This window comes from Ochotona princeps, chromosome 8 (genome assembly GCF_030435755.1).
Source record: "Ochotona princeps isolate mOchPri1 chromosome 8, mOchPri1.hap1, whole genome shotgun sequence".
Classification (NCBI taxonomy): domain Eukaryota; kingdom Metazoa; phylum Chordata; class Mammalia; order Lagomorpha; family Ochotonidae; genus Ochotona; species Ochotona princeps.
This window is the reverse complement of record NC_080839.1, coordinates 47,646,140-47,664,425: the sequence shown is the minus strand read 5'-3', so window position 1 is coordinate 47,664,425 and position 18,286 is coordinate 47,646,140. Positions and strand designations below refer to the sequence as shown.

Below are 18,286 nucleotides of genomic sequence, written 5' to 3'. Positions count from 1 at the left end.
CCCTCACCCCTGAGCTAGCTTCACTGTTTTCTCCATTGGCCCTAACATCATTGGATTCTACTTTTTCCAAGTGTTGTGATGTTAATAGGGGGCTTTTGTGGAAACAGAATCTAAAAAGGCTTTTAAAACATACTCATAGGAGGCTGAAGACAGGAAGAAAGCTTTTTGGAGGACAGTTTTTCCTAAAGCAGGTGTCAATGGTTCCACTGTTGCTTTAGGAATTCCACATACTCAGTTTTGTAACTGTAAGGAGAGAATTTCTAAATGTCTTAAAGGTGAAAGTCATAAATGAGATAGTGATGGTTTACCTTCATAAAAATTTTCTATCACATCAAATCCCCATCGCAGGAGTAAAACTAGAAGGCACATAAACCGAGTTCATGTGCATAGTGAAAAAAAGGGCTAAGCATCCTTAGTATACAGGAATCCCTCACACAGGAATTAACCAGAAGAAAAAAAGCTGTAACCTCAATAGAAAAATGGGCAGCTGATGTTAATGGGAATTTCACCCAAACAATAAAAACTACAGTTTGCCCTAGGTAGGGCATATACTCAAACTTGTTTAAGTAATCAAATGGAAGTCCAAATTTCCATCTATCAAATTGACAACAGATGAGAAATGAATTATCACCACTGTGTTTTGTTGAATAAAACGAACCTGGACAACATACAAAATCCTTCCACCTCAGGCTCCCATTCAACCCAATAGTTCTGTCAATGTAACCACGTTTCCAGGTCAAGACATAGGGAGCCTCCAGTAGTTGTGTGGCTTTGGACAGTGTTGAGGCTGAAGTTCCCAACGTTGTGTCCAGCCTGGACCTCTTGCCCACACTCTGGACATGTTATCCAGCTGTTCGCTTACAGATTCACCTGCGTGGCTGAGAAGCTCATGAACATATTTAAGACAGAATTTTTAGTCCTTTCTCCCATCCCAAGCCCATCCTCCCAGCTGCTCAGGTCCAACTTTTCAAAATCACCCAGGGTCTTGTACTTGGGCAAAACATGCTGCTCTACCCTCAGACTACACTCAGAATCCAGTTGATTCCTTCTTGCCATATTCCCCTGTTCTATTCCAAGTCTGGCTTGGGTCACTCCATCACCTGACTGTGCATGGCAAGCAGCCATGGGAACAGCAGCTGGAGTGGGTCCTGGGAAGCAGGCTAGATCAAGGTGTTGCTGTGCTACGGCCTCGGAGCACTGACTCCTGCACTCCGACCCCCTTCTTGTGTGCTCCTGCCCATCTGCCCTCAGCCGGACTCCCTGGCTGAGGCTTAACTCTCTCTGCAGTGCAGCAAGCTGCAGGAGGCGAGGGGTGTGATGGTTCCCTGGTGTGTTAACACAGTGGGCCAGGAGGTGTCCCCTCAGTAGAGGTGAAGGTCCAGGCCCTCCCTGAAGCCAACTGCCAGATTTCCATTCCATTCATCACTCACCCCTTTCCCAGTACCTCTGCCCCCAGCATCCCCTCTCTTGGCTTCTCCTCCCTCATAGGTCCCTCCAGCTGCTCAATAGCTTCCTCCTGGGAGAACCCTAGCAGTTAACTACCCTTTTGTTTGGTTCACTGACAGGCCCCCAGCACCTAAAGAGTGCTCCACATGTAGCAAGGACCCTGTAAGTGATGAATGAATCAGCCTGTTTTTGGGAAGTAGGCAGGGCCACACACAGTCAGCTAGCCCTCATTCACTTGTTCTGTATAGATGTATTTCATAATTTTGCTTATGATGTGTTTATATCCTATACCAACTATATAGCAGATTTTAAATATCTGTTCCTTCTATCTCCTTCGCAGATAGGAGCATGCTGCTATGTGGAATGTTCCGCTTTAACCCAGAAGGGATTGAAGACTGTTTTCGATGAGGCTATCATAGCCATTTTAACTCCAAAGAAACACACAGTAAAAAAAAGAATAGGATCACGATGTATAAACTGTTGCTTGATCACGTGAGCTTTGCCTGCCATGGCCAAGGAGACTGTCCACTTTGGAGAATGTGTGTGCAATGCCGCAGCTGTACCCAGACCTTTCACAGATAAGGAAGCAGCTTCAAACTTGAAAGGGGGAAAAAAGAGAGAGAGCGCCTGTACTCAGAATTCTACAAAGTTTAAGAAAAATTTTCCTCAAAGGTCCAAGAAGCAGCAGCAAACAGCATCTGAAGCCACAATCTATTATAAATACTTTATTTCAACTAGAAGATACAATCTCTCAGGGGTTTCATAGTTTAAAAAGCTACAATCACAATCATGTTGTGAACTACGTTAAAAAAAAAAAAAAAAAACAGTGCTGTAAATGAACTGCTCGGCTCTGCCCATGGACATTTCTGCACAGCCCTATGGAATCTGCACAAAAGAAGCATCTTTCCCCCTTGGCTCCTGTTAATTGTTCTTGTATGTAAGTCGCTTTCTATTCCAGTATATCCAGAGTGGTGAAATGATGAGGCCAGCCACGTAGCCAAAGGTTGCTCCAAGCGTACAGGAGATGGGCCATACCTGCAGAAAGAATGTGTGAGACTCAGAAAGAACAAATGTCTTTATTATTCCTTGAGCACAAGTTACAAGTGTAATCTAAATATTTCTATATTAAGGCTTACTGTGCTTTCTTAATGCCAAAAGTGTAACAAGGTCATACTTGCATTTATTATGAACACGAAAACACTGTATGCATTTTAGTTGATGTGCATTCAATTGTATCCAGGCTTCCAGGAATTGTAGGTTTAGTTTGCTCCCCAAATTGCATGAGACACAGGCTAAAATTACAAATTAAAATTTTGGGTCAGACTTTGCCATAATACTGGACTCAATTTAGCTTTCTGAGTTAGTTGGTGATTAAAAAAAAAAAAAAGGAATTTCATATTGGCTGTGTACATGAAATGAAATGAGAAATGTGTATGCTGACCAGACCAAGACATATGCGAATATTGCTAAGGAGGAAGGATGTAGAATTCAAGCACGCTTGTGGAATTTCCAGCAGAGCAGCTGCTTCTGTGAAACTGATGCCACCTTTCAGATGCAGTACTGGAATTAGTAGCTATAGCCTATAGCTCATTATCACAGCGCCCAGACTGTACACAGTACCAGCTTCCAAACATCCAGTTTCCTCCAGCCACATTACATTTTACAATGTGACATCAAGGTAGAAGTAAATAGTGTTCGTTCATTCCATCCACAACAGTGCGTGTTAATCACTTGGTAAAAAGGCTCTGCTTAGAAGCACAGTTGGAGATGAATATGGTTAGACTGGAGCCTTCTCTGATCTATGGGGGACCAGGCCACAGAAGTGTGTAGGAGTGAACCATCTTAATCACCAGTCCTTTCACCTGATCAGCTGCCCGTTTGTTCTGCTGTACAGCTCTGCCTTACTCCAAATGCTGTGTAAAAGACAACAGTGTCGGCCACACTTTGTCTGAGCTGCACAGTGCAGCTTAGAAAAGCATAATCTAATCCATAAGCTTTCTTTTCCAGCCTTTCCTACATTTCAACCTGCTGTTGCCTAAATCACCATTTATTTTTTATGTCTTTGGTGGGCTTCTGATAATTCTCCTGACTTGAGCTTAGAGTTATGTCTCTTGCACAGATTGGGTAATGGAACACTAAACTTTTATACTTGAAAATGACAGCCTTAAGTGCTCCTATCAGTCACAAACCCCTGTACTGTCTTGTCATGTGTGAGCTTTGTAGAGATTTTTAAAAACACAAGCGTCATCTTCCCCAGTGAAGAGTGGACAGAGTCTGCAGGATAACTTGTCGGGAACTTTCTCTCCGAACTGAACTTTTGATGTCTTCTCACAAAATGTGGTGGTTCCCATTCAGGATCATGGCCTTACATGTGCTCAAATGGAATCTTATATGTAACTTTCTCATTTACTTTTGGTCTAATATTTTTAGATAGAATTGGAAAAAAATATATATATAAATCAATTGCCGTATTAGCTAAGTTGTACAACACATGCTATAAAGGAATTAAGACAGTAAAATATTATACATTTCCAACTTGTCTTTGGGAATTTGATGGAATTTTTTTTCTTCTTCCAAATTCACATCTCTGAAACCCTCTATACTTGGTTGACTAGCTGATGAAAGTTAAAATCTATCTGTCTTACTCTAAAAGAAACTGATTAGGAAGCTGAAGGTTCAAACTGGTGTCACCTCTGTTTCTTGGCTCGGCCTGTTTCCTCAACTTTTACAAGTGGGAGACAGAACTCGGTCTTAGGATTTTCTGCTTTCTATTCACAGTAATCACTGTTGGACGTTGACCTTTTGGTCTCACGTTCTCAGGGTGGTAAAAATCATCTGTTGAGACGATCAGAACTCTGCAAGGTGATTGTATCATCCGAACCTGCGGTGCCTTAGGTACTCTACTGACCTTGATGGGGTTTGGAGTTTCCCATTGCTTATTAAGAACATTTTGATTGCTTTGGCTCCTTGCTATTTCAGCTTTGCAAAAATCCTTCTGACCACTTCACCTAAAAACCAAAGATTTTTTTTTCTTCATAAGCAGATTGTAGAAAAATTGCCTTATTTTTAGAAGCATGTCTTCACTAAAGGCTTAGGCTTTAAGAGAAATTCAAGCTAACCACTAGAATGGCTATTTTAAATTAGTGAACTGTGGGAAATAAAATATTTCTAAAATCTCTTATTGACATGAACTTTGCTAGTGAATGCAAATGCATTGCTTCAAATAAGGTCATGTATGCAAATTTGCAGCTAATCAGTTTTGTACTTGAGATGTACAGCCCTTAAACAATTTTCAGGGCTCCCTGAAATCTTAATACTTTGCTAAGCTCTACACTTATTCTATCTCTACAGCTACATTTCAGGTTAGTTTGTGTTGGATTACCATGTTTCCAATAAGCAGAGCTTGAACTGATGGTTTTTGTTATGAATTATCTTAGTTAATTGACCATATACTGCTTCCAATTGACTTTTAGGTATTAGTTTTCAATAATATATTAAGTACTGGTTTATTGGTTGTTGCTTTTTAAGTGACTGATACTTTAACAGTGTCCCTCCTTAACCCGGGGGTTACAAATAAAATAATCTGTGTAGTTTACTTCCTATGTATACCACTGAATTTCTTAGTTTGTATTTAGCACCTTATTGAAACATTTGAAAGAATATTCTTTCCTCCTTTCTCCTCTGTGTCTCTGCTTGTCATTGGCCTAGAATGACTATCTGCACCCCCTTGGCAAGCTCACTGCCCAAGTGCCAGGGGAATTCAGCTGGTTTCCAGTGCGGACTACTGGATGTTGTCTGCATCACTGTCATTTCAGCATGGCTCTTTGTTCTCACACATACTTTCACACTTAAACCGCCCTATTTTACTTCCAACCGGCTGCCAGAACTGAAAGCAATGTATTAAAACATTTTTGTCTAATGAGTGGTAAATGTTTGACATCCTTGATATTCTATGTTATATAAATCCCAAAAGTCCATGCCTTTGGATCAGAACTGACTGATTTTTAAGATTGTTTGCTAATGATGGACAAATCTTTGTACTTGATAGAATATTCTCTTGACTTTCCTGATATAGGCAATCCTTAATTGTAACAAAGATATTTTGAAAGAGATTTTTTTTAGAAAGAGGCATCTTCAATCTACTGGTTCACTACCCAAATGCTAGAATCAGGACTAGGCCAGGCCAAAGCCAGCAGCTCAGCATTCAACCTTTGCCTCCTGTGTGGGTGGCAGGAACCCAGGTACCTGAGCCCTCACCTGCTGCCTCCAAGGGTGCTCATTAGCATGAAGTTGGATCGGAAATGACAAAACCAGGCACTCCAAAATGGGTCGCAAGCATGCCATGTGGCAGCTTAACCACTGTCCCTTGTGAATAGTCCTGCTTTTTGTAGACCAAAGTTAAAAAAAATAGCAAAAGTAGCAGCTCAATGAAGAACACTAGGGAGACTGACTAATAATAATCACTGGTTGAGCAATTTTCAACTTTCTTATTGCTTCAAAGATGTAAAAACTGCACTATGGCAATAAAACTCCTATGAAGTTGTGCCTGGGTTCTGTCCCAGCTCCATTCTCCTGCTAATTCACACCCCTGGGAGGCAGCAGGTGGTGGCTCAAATACTTGGGTTTCTGCTACCCATTGAGAGACATACACTGGGTGCCTAGTTCACAGCTTCAGTCTGACCCAATCTGTGCAGCAAATGGACAGCTGAAGAGTGAATTAGTGGCTAGGAGATCTGCCTTTTAAATGAATTAACCAGAGTACATTAAAATTTGATCTTAAAATTTTCCATGTCTTACATATAGAGATTTTTCTATTCAGTATTCTTCAAGCCACAAATAGTATTTAAAAATATATGTGGCTTCAAACACACCACTCAGCTGCACTGCCATAAATATTTCTCCAAATTCTGTTTGGTAAGGACAAAGTTTGAACAGACATTCAGGGAAAGGAAGTCATTCACAAATGTTTGCCACCAAAATGAGAACCTTGTCATTCAGTTTTTAAAAAGCCCAATGGTTTTCAAAAAAAAAAAAAAAAACATCCAATATAAAGAATAACCTATGTTTCATAAAAAATATAACAACACAAATGGGTACAAATGTGAAAATTATTATGAAAAAGAAACTTCTAAAACCAGAGAGGGCGGCATCCTGTTTGGAGAGAATTACTACTGTCTTCCCTCTTGACTCTGTGATATATTTTCTATCCCTGAAGCCAAAAAAGGCCACTATTCTCTTAAAATAATGGTGTTGGGAAACAGGGGTCTTGAAAAAGTTCATGAAAAATGTGGACTGTGAAAAATCTGCATGGATTTAAAAGAATTCTGTGCCAAAATAAACATCTTTGAATTCCATTTGTGCATGAACTTCCTGAAGTCCCCTCGCATATGTGCAGATGCAATCTACTCAGTTTTCTGGCTGTGAATGCGTGGTTTACTCCTCCTCTCTAAGGCCAGAACACAGAGCTCAGGAGTGTTACGCACGGGTCTCCCAGGCAGAATGCTTCTCCGGGTCTCACTAACTGGTGCCGGGCCCAGTGCATGCAGTCAGGTTCATGTGGCTGGCATTCTCCCTTCACGTGTCAGTCCTACTGGCACAGCATGAGCAACGTGCTTACTATCATGAGCAGCTTTGGAATCTACAGCCGTCAGGCCAGGCCTGTCCCTTAAGGATTAGGCACACCCTAGCACACACCTAGCAGCTAAAGTCCTCGCCTTGAAAGCCCCGGGATCCCATATGGGCGCCGGTTCTAATCCTGGCAGCTCCACTTCCCATCCAGCTCCCTGCTTGTGGCCTGGGAAAGCAGTCGAGGACGGCCCAAAGCTTTGGGACCCTGCACCCGCGTGGGAGACCCGGAAGAGGTTCCTGGTCCCGGCATCGGATTGGCGCGCACCGGCCCGTTGCGGCTCACTTGGGGAGTGAAACATCGGATGGAAGATCTTTCTCTCTGTCTCTCCTCCTCTCTGTATATCTGGCTTTCCAATAACAATAAAATCTTTAAAAAAAAAAAAAGGATTAGGCACACCCCTCTTCCTGGAAACATAAATCATATGAATATAAATTAATATTTCTTTTGAATATAAATCAGTAATAATCCCTTTGGGAAGCAGAAATACTAATTAACCTAAAAACACACAATTTCTCAATCAGCCAAATCTATAATCTTTTATTCCTCCTATCCCCATTGGCAAGGATTCATTTAGTTATAATCCTATGATGTCAAATTCAATACAAACACATTATTTGCCATCAATGATTTAAGGAATATGTATGTTTGACAAATATTACATTTTTATTCTGGTAAAATTGGAGGGAAAAATTTAAATATGACAATGCCTCATCTGATATATGGGAATACAAATAAATATTTAACAAAATTTTTTTTCAAAAATAATATCAAGCGTTTACAATTCAAAAGTTTCAAACGGACTTGTCTGTAACAAATTATTATTATTAAATTTATTCTGATTTTTAACCGTAAGAAATAAGTATCTTGAGACCTAATTATCTGGTCCAATTCATTTTAGAAGTAGTGACACTGAAATCCAAACACATATGTGGGTTTTTTAGGCGCAAAATACACTGACCACAGATATATTAAACTGTGGCCTGAAATACAGGCATACGATGGTGGTGATGACATTTAAAGGACAAAATAAGACAAAGAAAAGCTGTATAATAACCACTTGGATTATGCCTAAGCTACTACCATCTTGAAAAACCAAAAGCTATTTTCAGTTTCTGGCAATGAGGAGGACCATGTTGCAGCAGGGCTGTGGTTGGAGTCCTAAATCTGACCAGCCAGGTAGTTTTGAGCAAGATGTGTACTCCTCCCCTCCCACACTTTGACTTTCTAGGATGTGAGAATGGGAACGAAACCCTGCACCACAGTGGTCAGCATTTAGCAGCTGCCCATGGGACAGTGCCAAACCCCATGGGTGACACAGCGATCTACAAATGTTACACTTGGTATTGTCATCTCAGATGTCAGACAGGATTGTACATTATGTGAAATTCAAATACCCTGAATTGGTAAAACAATTCACGAGAAATCAACAAAGGAACCATCGTTGCTCCCTGAAGATCTGGTGGGCACGAAGAATAAAACACATGGAGACAACACACAGGAGAACCCAACTGAGGTAAGCTGCATGTGGGGCAGGGGTGCTGGAACACAGTCACTCAGTGACCTCTGCAGAGCACACGCGCCCACAGAAACCAAGCGGCAGGTCCTGAGCTCAGTATTTTACACGGATCTTGTTACTGACTCCTCCATGAGCACCGGGCAGAGCTGGGATGGGCACCCAGCCATCTTCTGCCAGAGCTCTACATCATCATGTTATCTGAGTACCTATTAATAAAACATGTGAGTTTAAAACCTCATGGTCAATTTCCTTTGCACAGAATAACCAACAATATTTCTCAACTGCTCGCCTCACTTTTTTTTCCTTTTGTAACATGAAATACTAGCTTGTGTTTTGATAAAGGAAAGAATACTTTCCAGGTGAAAAGCTCATAGCTAACTTTTTCTACAAAATATTTAAAGCATATTAAATCTTATTATAAAATACATAACAATCTGAATCTAAATTACTGCTACCAGAATTCAACTCCTGTTATGCTTATGTGTACTATACGCTTTGTACATGGCTTGTATATGTTGGTCAGCTACTGAGAGCAGATAGATTCATGTTTTAATGTACAAAGGTCTTCTGTGGTCCCAGGGTTTATTTTACCAGTAACTTTAAGGGTTCTGTAGAAGTAAAGATGGCTACCTGGATTATGAGAAATCCTAAAGTTTATTATCTTACTGAAATTTTTAATGCAGAGAAACAAAAAGATTTTAAAATATTTTAAGTCAACCACAGAGATGTCTAATAATAGACAGGTAGAACCAAATGCTACAGAGAAAAGCTTCCCCCAACCGCACAGACACCTCGTGTCTCTCAGCACTGGTCATTACTTAGAATAATCTAAAATCATACTAAAGAGAAACTTTACCACTGAGAAAATATATTTCAGTGGGCCTTCTCCATCATTCAATGAAAAAGCACCTTTTAAAATACAAAAATGTTCAATTGTATTTTCATTATTGAATTTCTCATTTCTCATTATTGAGCTCTCATCCTAAACAATCTTTTGCTTGGCCGTTGGGACACTATATAGTCAGGTCTTACTTTAACGTAGAGAAAATGAAATAAAAACATGTAACAGTTGTTGGGGATACTGTGTGTCCTTAAAGAAAGTGTAACTGCTAACCACACACTCTAGTTTCTTTGACTAGACTATAAATAAAACCAGGCCACAATCCAGAAATGCTTGCCTTACCAAAAACCAGTATGTATTAGCTCAGGAAGCACAGAGAACTAAAAGCCTTTTAAAATACATGTTATATTTTAGATAAAAAGGCTTATAAAGTACTATTTTCTCATTAAATTTGGCTCTGGCATTATCTTCACGTCTCAGAAATGCTATATTCTCTCATCTTGCTTTTTCTCTGGTAGAGTTTGTCACCGTCAGGACCACACTGAGCACTGGTTCTCTGCAGTGAGGGTTACTAACATAAAAAACAGCAACCTAGTTTACTAAAAACAAAAGCTGAGGGAAAAGAATGAAGCCTCCTCATTTCTCAGTTGATTAGTATGTATCTGCTAAAAGACTGACAGATGAGCACAAGATGAATAAAAGATGTTTAATTGTACACCAATTCCATCATTCCCTCAACAGTGTGTATCGTAATTAAAACAGATTATAGTGAACAAGTGGGTCATTAACTTGCAATACTCTTAAAAACAACCCAACAGTTAAGATGATTACACAGCCAGCATTATTCCAATAGAATGAAACATTCTTAATGAGACCAACATTTGTTACATATTTACATCAGCTAGCTGAAGAAAGTAATTCAAGTGAAACTTCATATTAATTTTAAAAGCTAATATTGATTTGGTTACAGCTCATCTTGACTGTAAATAAACATTGGGTAGAAAAATGAATCAATAGCTAAAGGTCTGAACAAAAGTGGACAATTGATTTGTAAATAATTAACACCTATTTTCTAAGCAAGCCTACACCCACATTTTTCATGGCACACTTATTCCCATGCTTCAGTTTCTGCTCCTGTATAGACTTGGAAACAGAAGACTGAGATACATCTAAGATACCAAACTTCTACACTGTGAAATGTACCATCTGTATATACACTGATAACCTAATTATACACGAGCTCACCAAATCCATCAGGCTGATGTCCTTTATTTGTCAATAACCTGTCTTGAGATTTAACTGCATAATTGGAAAGTAGTGATCCCTAACCATGTAAAACAAATGTCCAGGTATGCTCTTCAGGCCTCGAGTGCCCTCTTGATTACAAATCACTGGCACTCTGCTGAAGAGGCTCAGCACAGGTGCTGTCCCCCATTACGTCCACTGGACTACAGATGAACCCAAGTCTCCCAGTGACCATGGGGGAAACAAAATGGAAACCCTTCGACAGCACTCAACTTTGAGAAAGATACCAGCGACACTGCACATCCCAGACCTCTATGGGTCTCTCTTTTTTTTTTTTTTTTTGACTTTTTTTTTATTAATTATTATGCATTATGTGACAGTTTCATAGGCTCTGGGAATCCCCCACCCCTCCCCACGCCCCTCCCCCCTGGTGGATTCCTCCACCTTGGTGCAGTATTACAGTTCAAATTCAATCAAGATTCTTTCCTTGCAAACATATACCAAACATAGAGTCCAGCTACTTATTGTCCAGATGGGTTGAACAGTTTCTTGGGGAGACCATTTCTGGTCCAAAGTTAGAGCTGGTAGAATATCATCACAGTCAATTAAGAGTCCCAATATAACATTAACAGCAATTTGTAACATTATGGAATTGACATGGTTTTGCGTAACCAGTATGTTAAAAAAAAACAAAAAGGTCACCCACCCCCAACCGGAGCTTCCGCTGGGGATGGAAGAAGTCCAAACACTACCGTGCAGAAACCAACGTCATCGGAAAGACAACCAGAAGCCCTGAGCGGTCCGCAGAAACAGAAGAACAATAAACGTCCTTCGGGACCAGGGAGGAGAGCTTTCTCTGGTCCGAGCCTGGCTCCACCTCTGGACCCCCACCCTCCCTTGCAATGACCGTCAGGATCGCTCCGAAACCCCCTCATAGCAAACAAACAATCATACAAACTAAAAAAAACTAAAATAAATAGACAAACAACAAAAAGTAGAGCTTGGAATCTGACAGGAAAGAGCTGGCATGGATTTGCTCATGCCTCGCTGGGTGGGACACGAAGATTAGTCACTCTTCACCGTGGTGTTGGGGACTTTCCTGCACACACCCCCCCCCCAAAAAAATGTTCTGCACCTTAATTGTTGACAAATGTCTTGTTAGAGTTACAAGCCAGTCTAGATTATCCTAAAATCTGCCAAGATCAGTAAAATTATACTTCAACACAACAAATACTAAAATGAAATAGACATGAGACAGCTGAATGGTACCTTATAGCCATTTTAAGGTATACAGCAGCCGGTCCTGTATACAAACTAAAATTGAAATGTCAATGAGCAAATCATAGGTTGTGGTTATGGGTCTCTCTTAACATAGTGAAAGAAAGGTGAACCCACCAGACTTGCTGAACAGGAAGGGATAATTTGACTGTTCGGAAACACAAGATCCAAGTGCAAGCAAAGAAAGGTACACAACCCAGATCCCAAAGTTGGCAAGCGAGGTGTGTATTAAAGATTTAATCAACCACTCTTCACCCTAAGGAGAAAACTGGACAGGTGTGCCAAAATGTAGATTTAAGGATGGCAGTAAGCATAATTACCAAAATAAAATTGGAACTAATCTAAATATCATTTATAAAATTGGGATAGCAATTTATCCAATAATTAAATATTACATATATGTTTACACTGTCATCAAAGGAGAAAAAAAGTAATTATAAATAACATTGATTAGTTATACACACAGAGGGAGAGATGGAGCTGCAAAAACTATCAGAACACAAATAAGGGTTTCCTAAAAAACTAGTTCTTATTTTCTTCTTTATAACTATTGATAGTCCTTAAAATTTTAAAAACATAAACCTACCAAGGGTCTTTTAAAAGTTCATGGAAAATATACAAGTTAATGCATAGATTTCAAAAGTTTTTGCACCAAAATAAGCTTACCTTCTGATTCCATTTTCTATAAACTTTTTGATGTGATCAGGAAAAGATCACCCTTAGAAAACAATTAGAAAGCTATAGGTTCAAAGATGCTAAGTACACTGGTGTTTATTACAGTAACATTTCAAGATCAACATTCAATTTGATCATCAATCAAGTCAAGAAAATATAAACCTAAGACAAAATGACAGTGAACATAAAAGTTGGGGAATTTCTGCAAATTACACCCTAATAACCTCTAACAGATATTCACAAGATAAGCTTGTTTATTTCTGTGTACGGGTAGGAAAAATAATGCAAGTAGTAGAAACAAGACAACCTAGATGCTGTGGCACTGGGACAAGTCCCAAGGAAGTGGCCTCAAATACAACAGAGGAAATCAGAACAATCAAACACAGAACAGCTTTACTATCATTGTGCAAACAGGTACATTGTCACTTTAAGTAACTGAGACCAACCTGCCATGGTCTTTCCCAGTCCAGGGGAATAGGAAATGCTCCAAGCCACGCCCCCATACAACTAGAAATTGTAGTGATTTGCAGACTATTCTCCCAAATGGATGAAACTCTGTAAAACACAAATATATAAATCATCAGTGGTGTGCTTGGGTAGCTTAACTGCTGTCGATTAAACAAGTAATAACACAAGTGAACATATGTTTTCTGTTCAGTTACAACGGCCATTCCAACTGACAGATGGCAATTTACCAAGAACTATTAACAATTAACTCTTCTTGAGAAAATATAAATTTACCTCCACGATACACATGTTCTATACGAATCAAACAACAGGCAAAAGTACTTGCAGTGACAACTGAGTCTTCTGCCCACTCCTATCATCAACTCCTGGTTTCCTTCCTGAGAGGTAGCTGCTGTTACCAAACTGTTACATGTCCTTACAACAATATTTGATGCATGTACAAATAAACAGGCTCATTTTTGAAGGATATATTCCTATTTGCATAAGTGCAATGTGCGTATGTACATATCCTTCCAAACAAACTCCAGGGCATCACATTATAAACACAATTTTGATTCTGTTTTTCTTTGTTAACAGCTACAACAATATTTCACTCATTTATTCAATAGTACTCACTTACTCAACTATTCCTTTTTATGACACATTTCACTTAGAACAACCAATTGGATGACGCCAGGAAGGGGTAGAGAACAACAAAAGATTCCAAAAGACTCAGTGATTTTACATTCCACACCCACATACTAAAAACACACATCCAGGGCTGGTGTTGTGCGCTACTGGTTAAGCCTTTGCCTCAAACACTGGCATCCCATTTGAGTGCTGGTTTTGAGTCTCAGCTGCCTCATTTCCAATACAGCTCCTTGCTAGGTAATGAGCTTGGGAAAGCAGCAGAAAATGTCCAAGTACTTGGGTGCCTGTCACCCACTCACAAGGGAGACTCAGATGAAATTTCCTGTTGCTGGCTCTTGCTACTTAGGAAGTGAATGAGTGGACACAAGATCTAATTCTGTCTTTCAAATAAAAAAATCTTTAAAACAATAAATGAATCCAAGAGTGCAAAGGTGAAGAGACCTAAATCTGTCATTCTTTCAGCAGCTTTTGGCTTTAGCCTGTCCTTTGCATGCAGTCATATGTAAGAAGAGGCTGGGTGCAGTACAGTAACCTCCCCCCACCCCCAACACAGTGAGTGGGATCCTAGCATTCGACTGCTTGAAGATGCAAAGTGGAATTACTGTGAAGTTAATGAAAAGTGGCACGTTCTAGCCAGAAAACATTTGTTTGCTTTGTTGGATGCTTCCTTTCATTAGAAATAGGGAACTACTGCACACAAAAAGTACACTGATTTAAAATAAGTTCCAAATGATGCTGTAGTTGATAAACCAATCCTGCTATCAGCTGCCCATCTCATGCCCTCCCCTGCACAAACATCAGAGCCCTCGTTTGTTTCTATGGTAAACAGAGGAGACAGGAGGTTTGAGCCAAGATAGCCAAAAAGGGTAGTGTTTGCTGGATTTTCCTATTCTTTTTAAATTTATAAACTATCTATGCAAGTCAGTTTCTTCAAGTAGGATTCACAGAAGAGACCTGCTCTCATCTTGGAGGGAGAAAAACTGGCTAAGCTGAACATACAAAGAGAACTGCTCTGCTCAGGCAATTTTGGGGATTTTCCAGGGTGACTGACTATTCACAACTGCGAACGCTCACCAGGCACCACTTAATACAGAGTTCCTCTGTGTTGTAGTGTAGAGTGTCGTCCCTGGAGAGACCGTGTGGGTGGGGGAAGAGCGGAGTTTACGCTCTCTGTTCAAGTTCACCTTTTTGCTTTGTGGCAGAGGACGGCATTCAGCAGGCTTTGAAAGAAACTAGTAGTACCAGATGGGGGATGGAGAGCTGCATTAAAGGTGACACGGCAGCTAAGAGAACCTGGGTAAAACTGAGACCATAAGGCTGGAAAAGAGGGTTAAAGGTAGGATGTCTAAAACATCAGCTTTACTGTGTTAAAACTTACCTGAGAAAATCTTCTTGCAACTATCCAATTCACTCAAAGTATACAACTCAAAGTTTCATATTATTTAGAGTTGTGCAACCCTCACAACACTCCAAAGGAAACTTCTAACCATTAGCAGTGACTTGCTATTTCTTCCTCACCCTATCCCCAACTCCTTCCCTAGGTCCAGAAAACCATACTTTCTCTGTCTCTGTGGATTTGTCTTATGGAAATTTCATACCAATGGACTCATCTAGCAGGCAGTAATTGGGAACTGCTTTTGTTTCTCATTCAACGTATCAAGCCCAAGCTCCATCAAGTTATTGCCCCCATCAACGCCTCATTTCTCTTCTTGGCTCCCATGGACGAACATTCCATATTTTAGTTATCTGGCAGCAGATGGCCATTTGGCTTGTTTCAGCTTTCTGGCTGCTATGAATAAAGATGGCGTGGACATTCATATACACGTTGCTGTGTGGACATGCAGTTTCATTCCTCTTGAGATTACAGCCAAGGAGTGGAACCACTTGGTCACATGGTTAACTCGATGCTTAACAACTCAAGGACCCGCCAGACTGCTCTCCAAGGTGACTGGACCATTTTACATTTTCACTAGCAACCTATGAGGGCTCCAACTTTTCTACATCCTCCTAACACTTGCCAGTACTTTTTAGATTACAGTCATTCCTTTTTTCATCATAGTATCTCACTGTGGCCGATTAAGCATTAGGATTTTATAAAAGTCTTGAACATCAAACTAAAGGAGCCATAAAAGTTTTTTTTTTTTTTTTAATCAAGGCAGTAAAATGATTAAATTGTTTCGAAAGGATTCATATGCATTATCTAACTTTAGAAATTATCTAGCTCCTGGGGCCGGCACAGCAGGTAGTAGTAGCTAAGCCAACAGCCCAAATGGGTGCCAGTTAGTGTCCCAGTTGCGCCACTTCTGATCCACCTCCTCGCTTATGGTCTGGGAAAGAAGTAGAGGATGGCTTAAGTCCTTGGGCCTCTGCACCCACATGGTTTGGGATTGGCTGAGCTCCAATCACTGTGGCCAATTGGAGAGTGAATCAGTGGATGAAAGATCCATCTCTCTGTCTCTTCTCTCACTGTAAAATCTGCCTTTCCAAGAAAAAAAAAAAAGGAAAAGACAAAACTATATATAATGTATATTTGTGTGTGTATAATTTCTAAACTCCATGTTCCTTGGGATAAAGAGCAAGATCTAGGTCTTCAATATATTTCCTGTTATTGCACATTTGTGGCTATCTTATGTTATTCCAAGAAGTTGTCTCTATTTTGTTTAGTGTATCCAAGGGTGGATACACTATGATCCTCCATATAATAAATGTGCAAAAAGAAACCTAGTTAAAACAGAAACTCTGTAGATGTCTTTTTAAAACTACAAAACAATGTTTCAAAATAAGATGCTATCTTTAAAATCAAGAACCACAATTTGACCAAGAGCACAAATAATGAAACCAGTAGTTGTCTTCTGTGTCCTTCTCCGCTCCTGAAAGACATCTCCAACCTCTTTTTCTCATGGTTTTATTGCCTTCAAATTTAAGTAGAGTTTTTTCAAGACTTAGTTACCTTATGTGCTCTACTATGGGAGAAGGCCCAGCACCCACAAGCCTCCGCCTTTCTTCCAACTCACGACCCCCTTTTCACCAGTACTGCCTCTTCCACTGGTCAAATAAACAGATCTACTTTATAATGACCATGAAACTATTCATCACAGTGAGCCCTGCAGTTCACAATTATTCTCATAGTTATCACAATTTTCAGTTTCCCTTGGATGTTAAGAACTGCCCTGAAGGCAGTATCCTGGTGCAGCAAGTTAAGTCACTTGCATACCTGTTTCTCACACCACAGCCCCAGTTCAGGTCCCAACTGCTCCACCTTCAGTTCTGCTCCCTGTTAATGAAACCTAGGAAAGCAGTGGAAGACAGCTCAGGTGTTTGGGTCCCTGCATCCATTTGGGAGACCTAGGAGTTCCCATCTCCTGGCTTCAGCCTGGCCCAGTCTCAGTCATTGTGGCCTTTTGGGGAGTGAACCAGCAAATGTAGATTTCTGTCTGTCTCTATCTCCGCCTTTCATATGCATTAAAAACAAACAACCCTGCCTTGCTTCCTATCCCTTCACATACCATCTGCTAATGTTACTGCCACTAAACCATTTTTAATCAACCTTCCCAGTAGGTTTAAATGCTTTCTGTAGGCACCTCACCGGCCTCCAGCCACCCTGAGCTGGCTGCTCTCTGGGCCTGATGCACTGCTGTAATCTTGGCAGGGCCCTACACAACCATCCTGTAAATTCCTTTTGCCTCTCAGTTCTATTTCCTGGATTCCAACATGCCCTCCTTCTGGTTTTCTTTTTTTTTTCTCACTGCCCCCTTTATTTAATTATTTAAAATGAATTTAGCTGAGAGGCAAAGAGAGACCTACCACAGACTGCGGACTGTAACAGAGAGGTTGGGCAGCCCCCCACCCCCCAACCCCTGCAATGAAGCAAGGAGCCAGGAAAGGAACCCAATACTTGGAATATCATCTGCAGGATCCATTAGCAGCAAGTTGGTTCAGAAGCAGAGCAGCCCAGAACTCAAACCAGACACTGGGCTATGCAAGGAGGGGGGCCCAAGTGGTGACCTCACCCACTATACCACAATGCCCGCCCTGTCCCCGAGCTCCGTGAACACTCGTCACACAGGTACATGGAAAATAGCTTTACTGGGCTCATGATGATAATTACCTTACTGAGGTTCAAGTCTGCCTAAAATCTTCTAAGAATCTTTTTCCTCACTCTTGCTGGACTACCGTTCTGAACTACTCTCTGCGGCAGCTTAGTTTTTAATTCACTTTCCCTATCTGCCTGTTTGTTGACCTAAAGCATCTTTTCCAACTCTGTCTCTACTTCTGTTCAATTTTTATAGTACTTTCATTTCCCAAGAGCTTTCTTGTTCTCTTAATATTTCTTTTGATTGCCTCCTCTTCAAATTTTATAGATATAAAAAAAGTGATTTATTTAAAGTTCTGTTTTAATCTGTGTTGCCTTTATGTCTACAGTCTCCTTTCTGTTGTTCTCATTTCTGGATTTCATTTGAGGCAGTCTGTAAATGTCTGGTGATTTTCTCTTCTGTTTAAAATGACACATGGGAAATGTCTAGAATGGGCAAACCTAGAAAGAGAAAGCACAGTTGTG

At 40.4% G+C, this 18,286-nt stretch overlaps 2 protein-coding genes across 4 annotated transcripts in view; one reads left to right on the top strand and one right to left on the bottom strand.

Moving 5' to 3' along the window:
• The window catches only part of RHOQ (ras homolog family member Q), a 37,416-nt gene extending 32,375 nt beyond the window's left edge, over nt 1-5,041 (top strand). Inside the window, exon 5 of the mRNA XM_004582786.2 lies at nt 1,787-5,041. Coding sequence (XP_004582843.1) covers nt 1,787-1,942 — 156 coding nt within the window. The 3' untranslated portion in view covers nt 1,943-5,041. The remainder of the gene's footprint in view (nt 1-1,786) is intronic.
• Nucleotides 2,157-18,286, bottom strand: part of PIGF (phosphatidylinositol glycan anchor biosynthesis class F) — a 34,514-nt gene continuing 18,384 nt past the window's right edge. Inside the window, exons 6-7 of one of the 3 annotated variants that reach the window (XM_058667988.1) lie at nt 13,077-13,188; nt 2,157-2,481 (exon numbers count right to left, since the gene is read on the bottom strand). In XM_058667988.1, the coding sequence (XP_058523971.1) occupies nt 2,368-2,481; nt 13,077-13,188 (226 nt within the window). In that variant the 3' untranslated portion in view covers nt 2,157-2,367. Of the gene's footprint in view, nt 2,482-13,072; nt 13,189-18,286 lie in introns of all 3 variants that reach the window. The other 2 variants (XM_004582785.3, XM_058667989.1) reach the window with 2 other exon arrangements.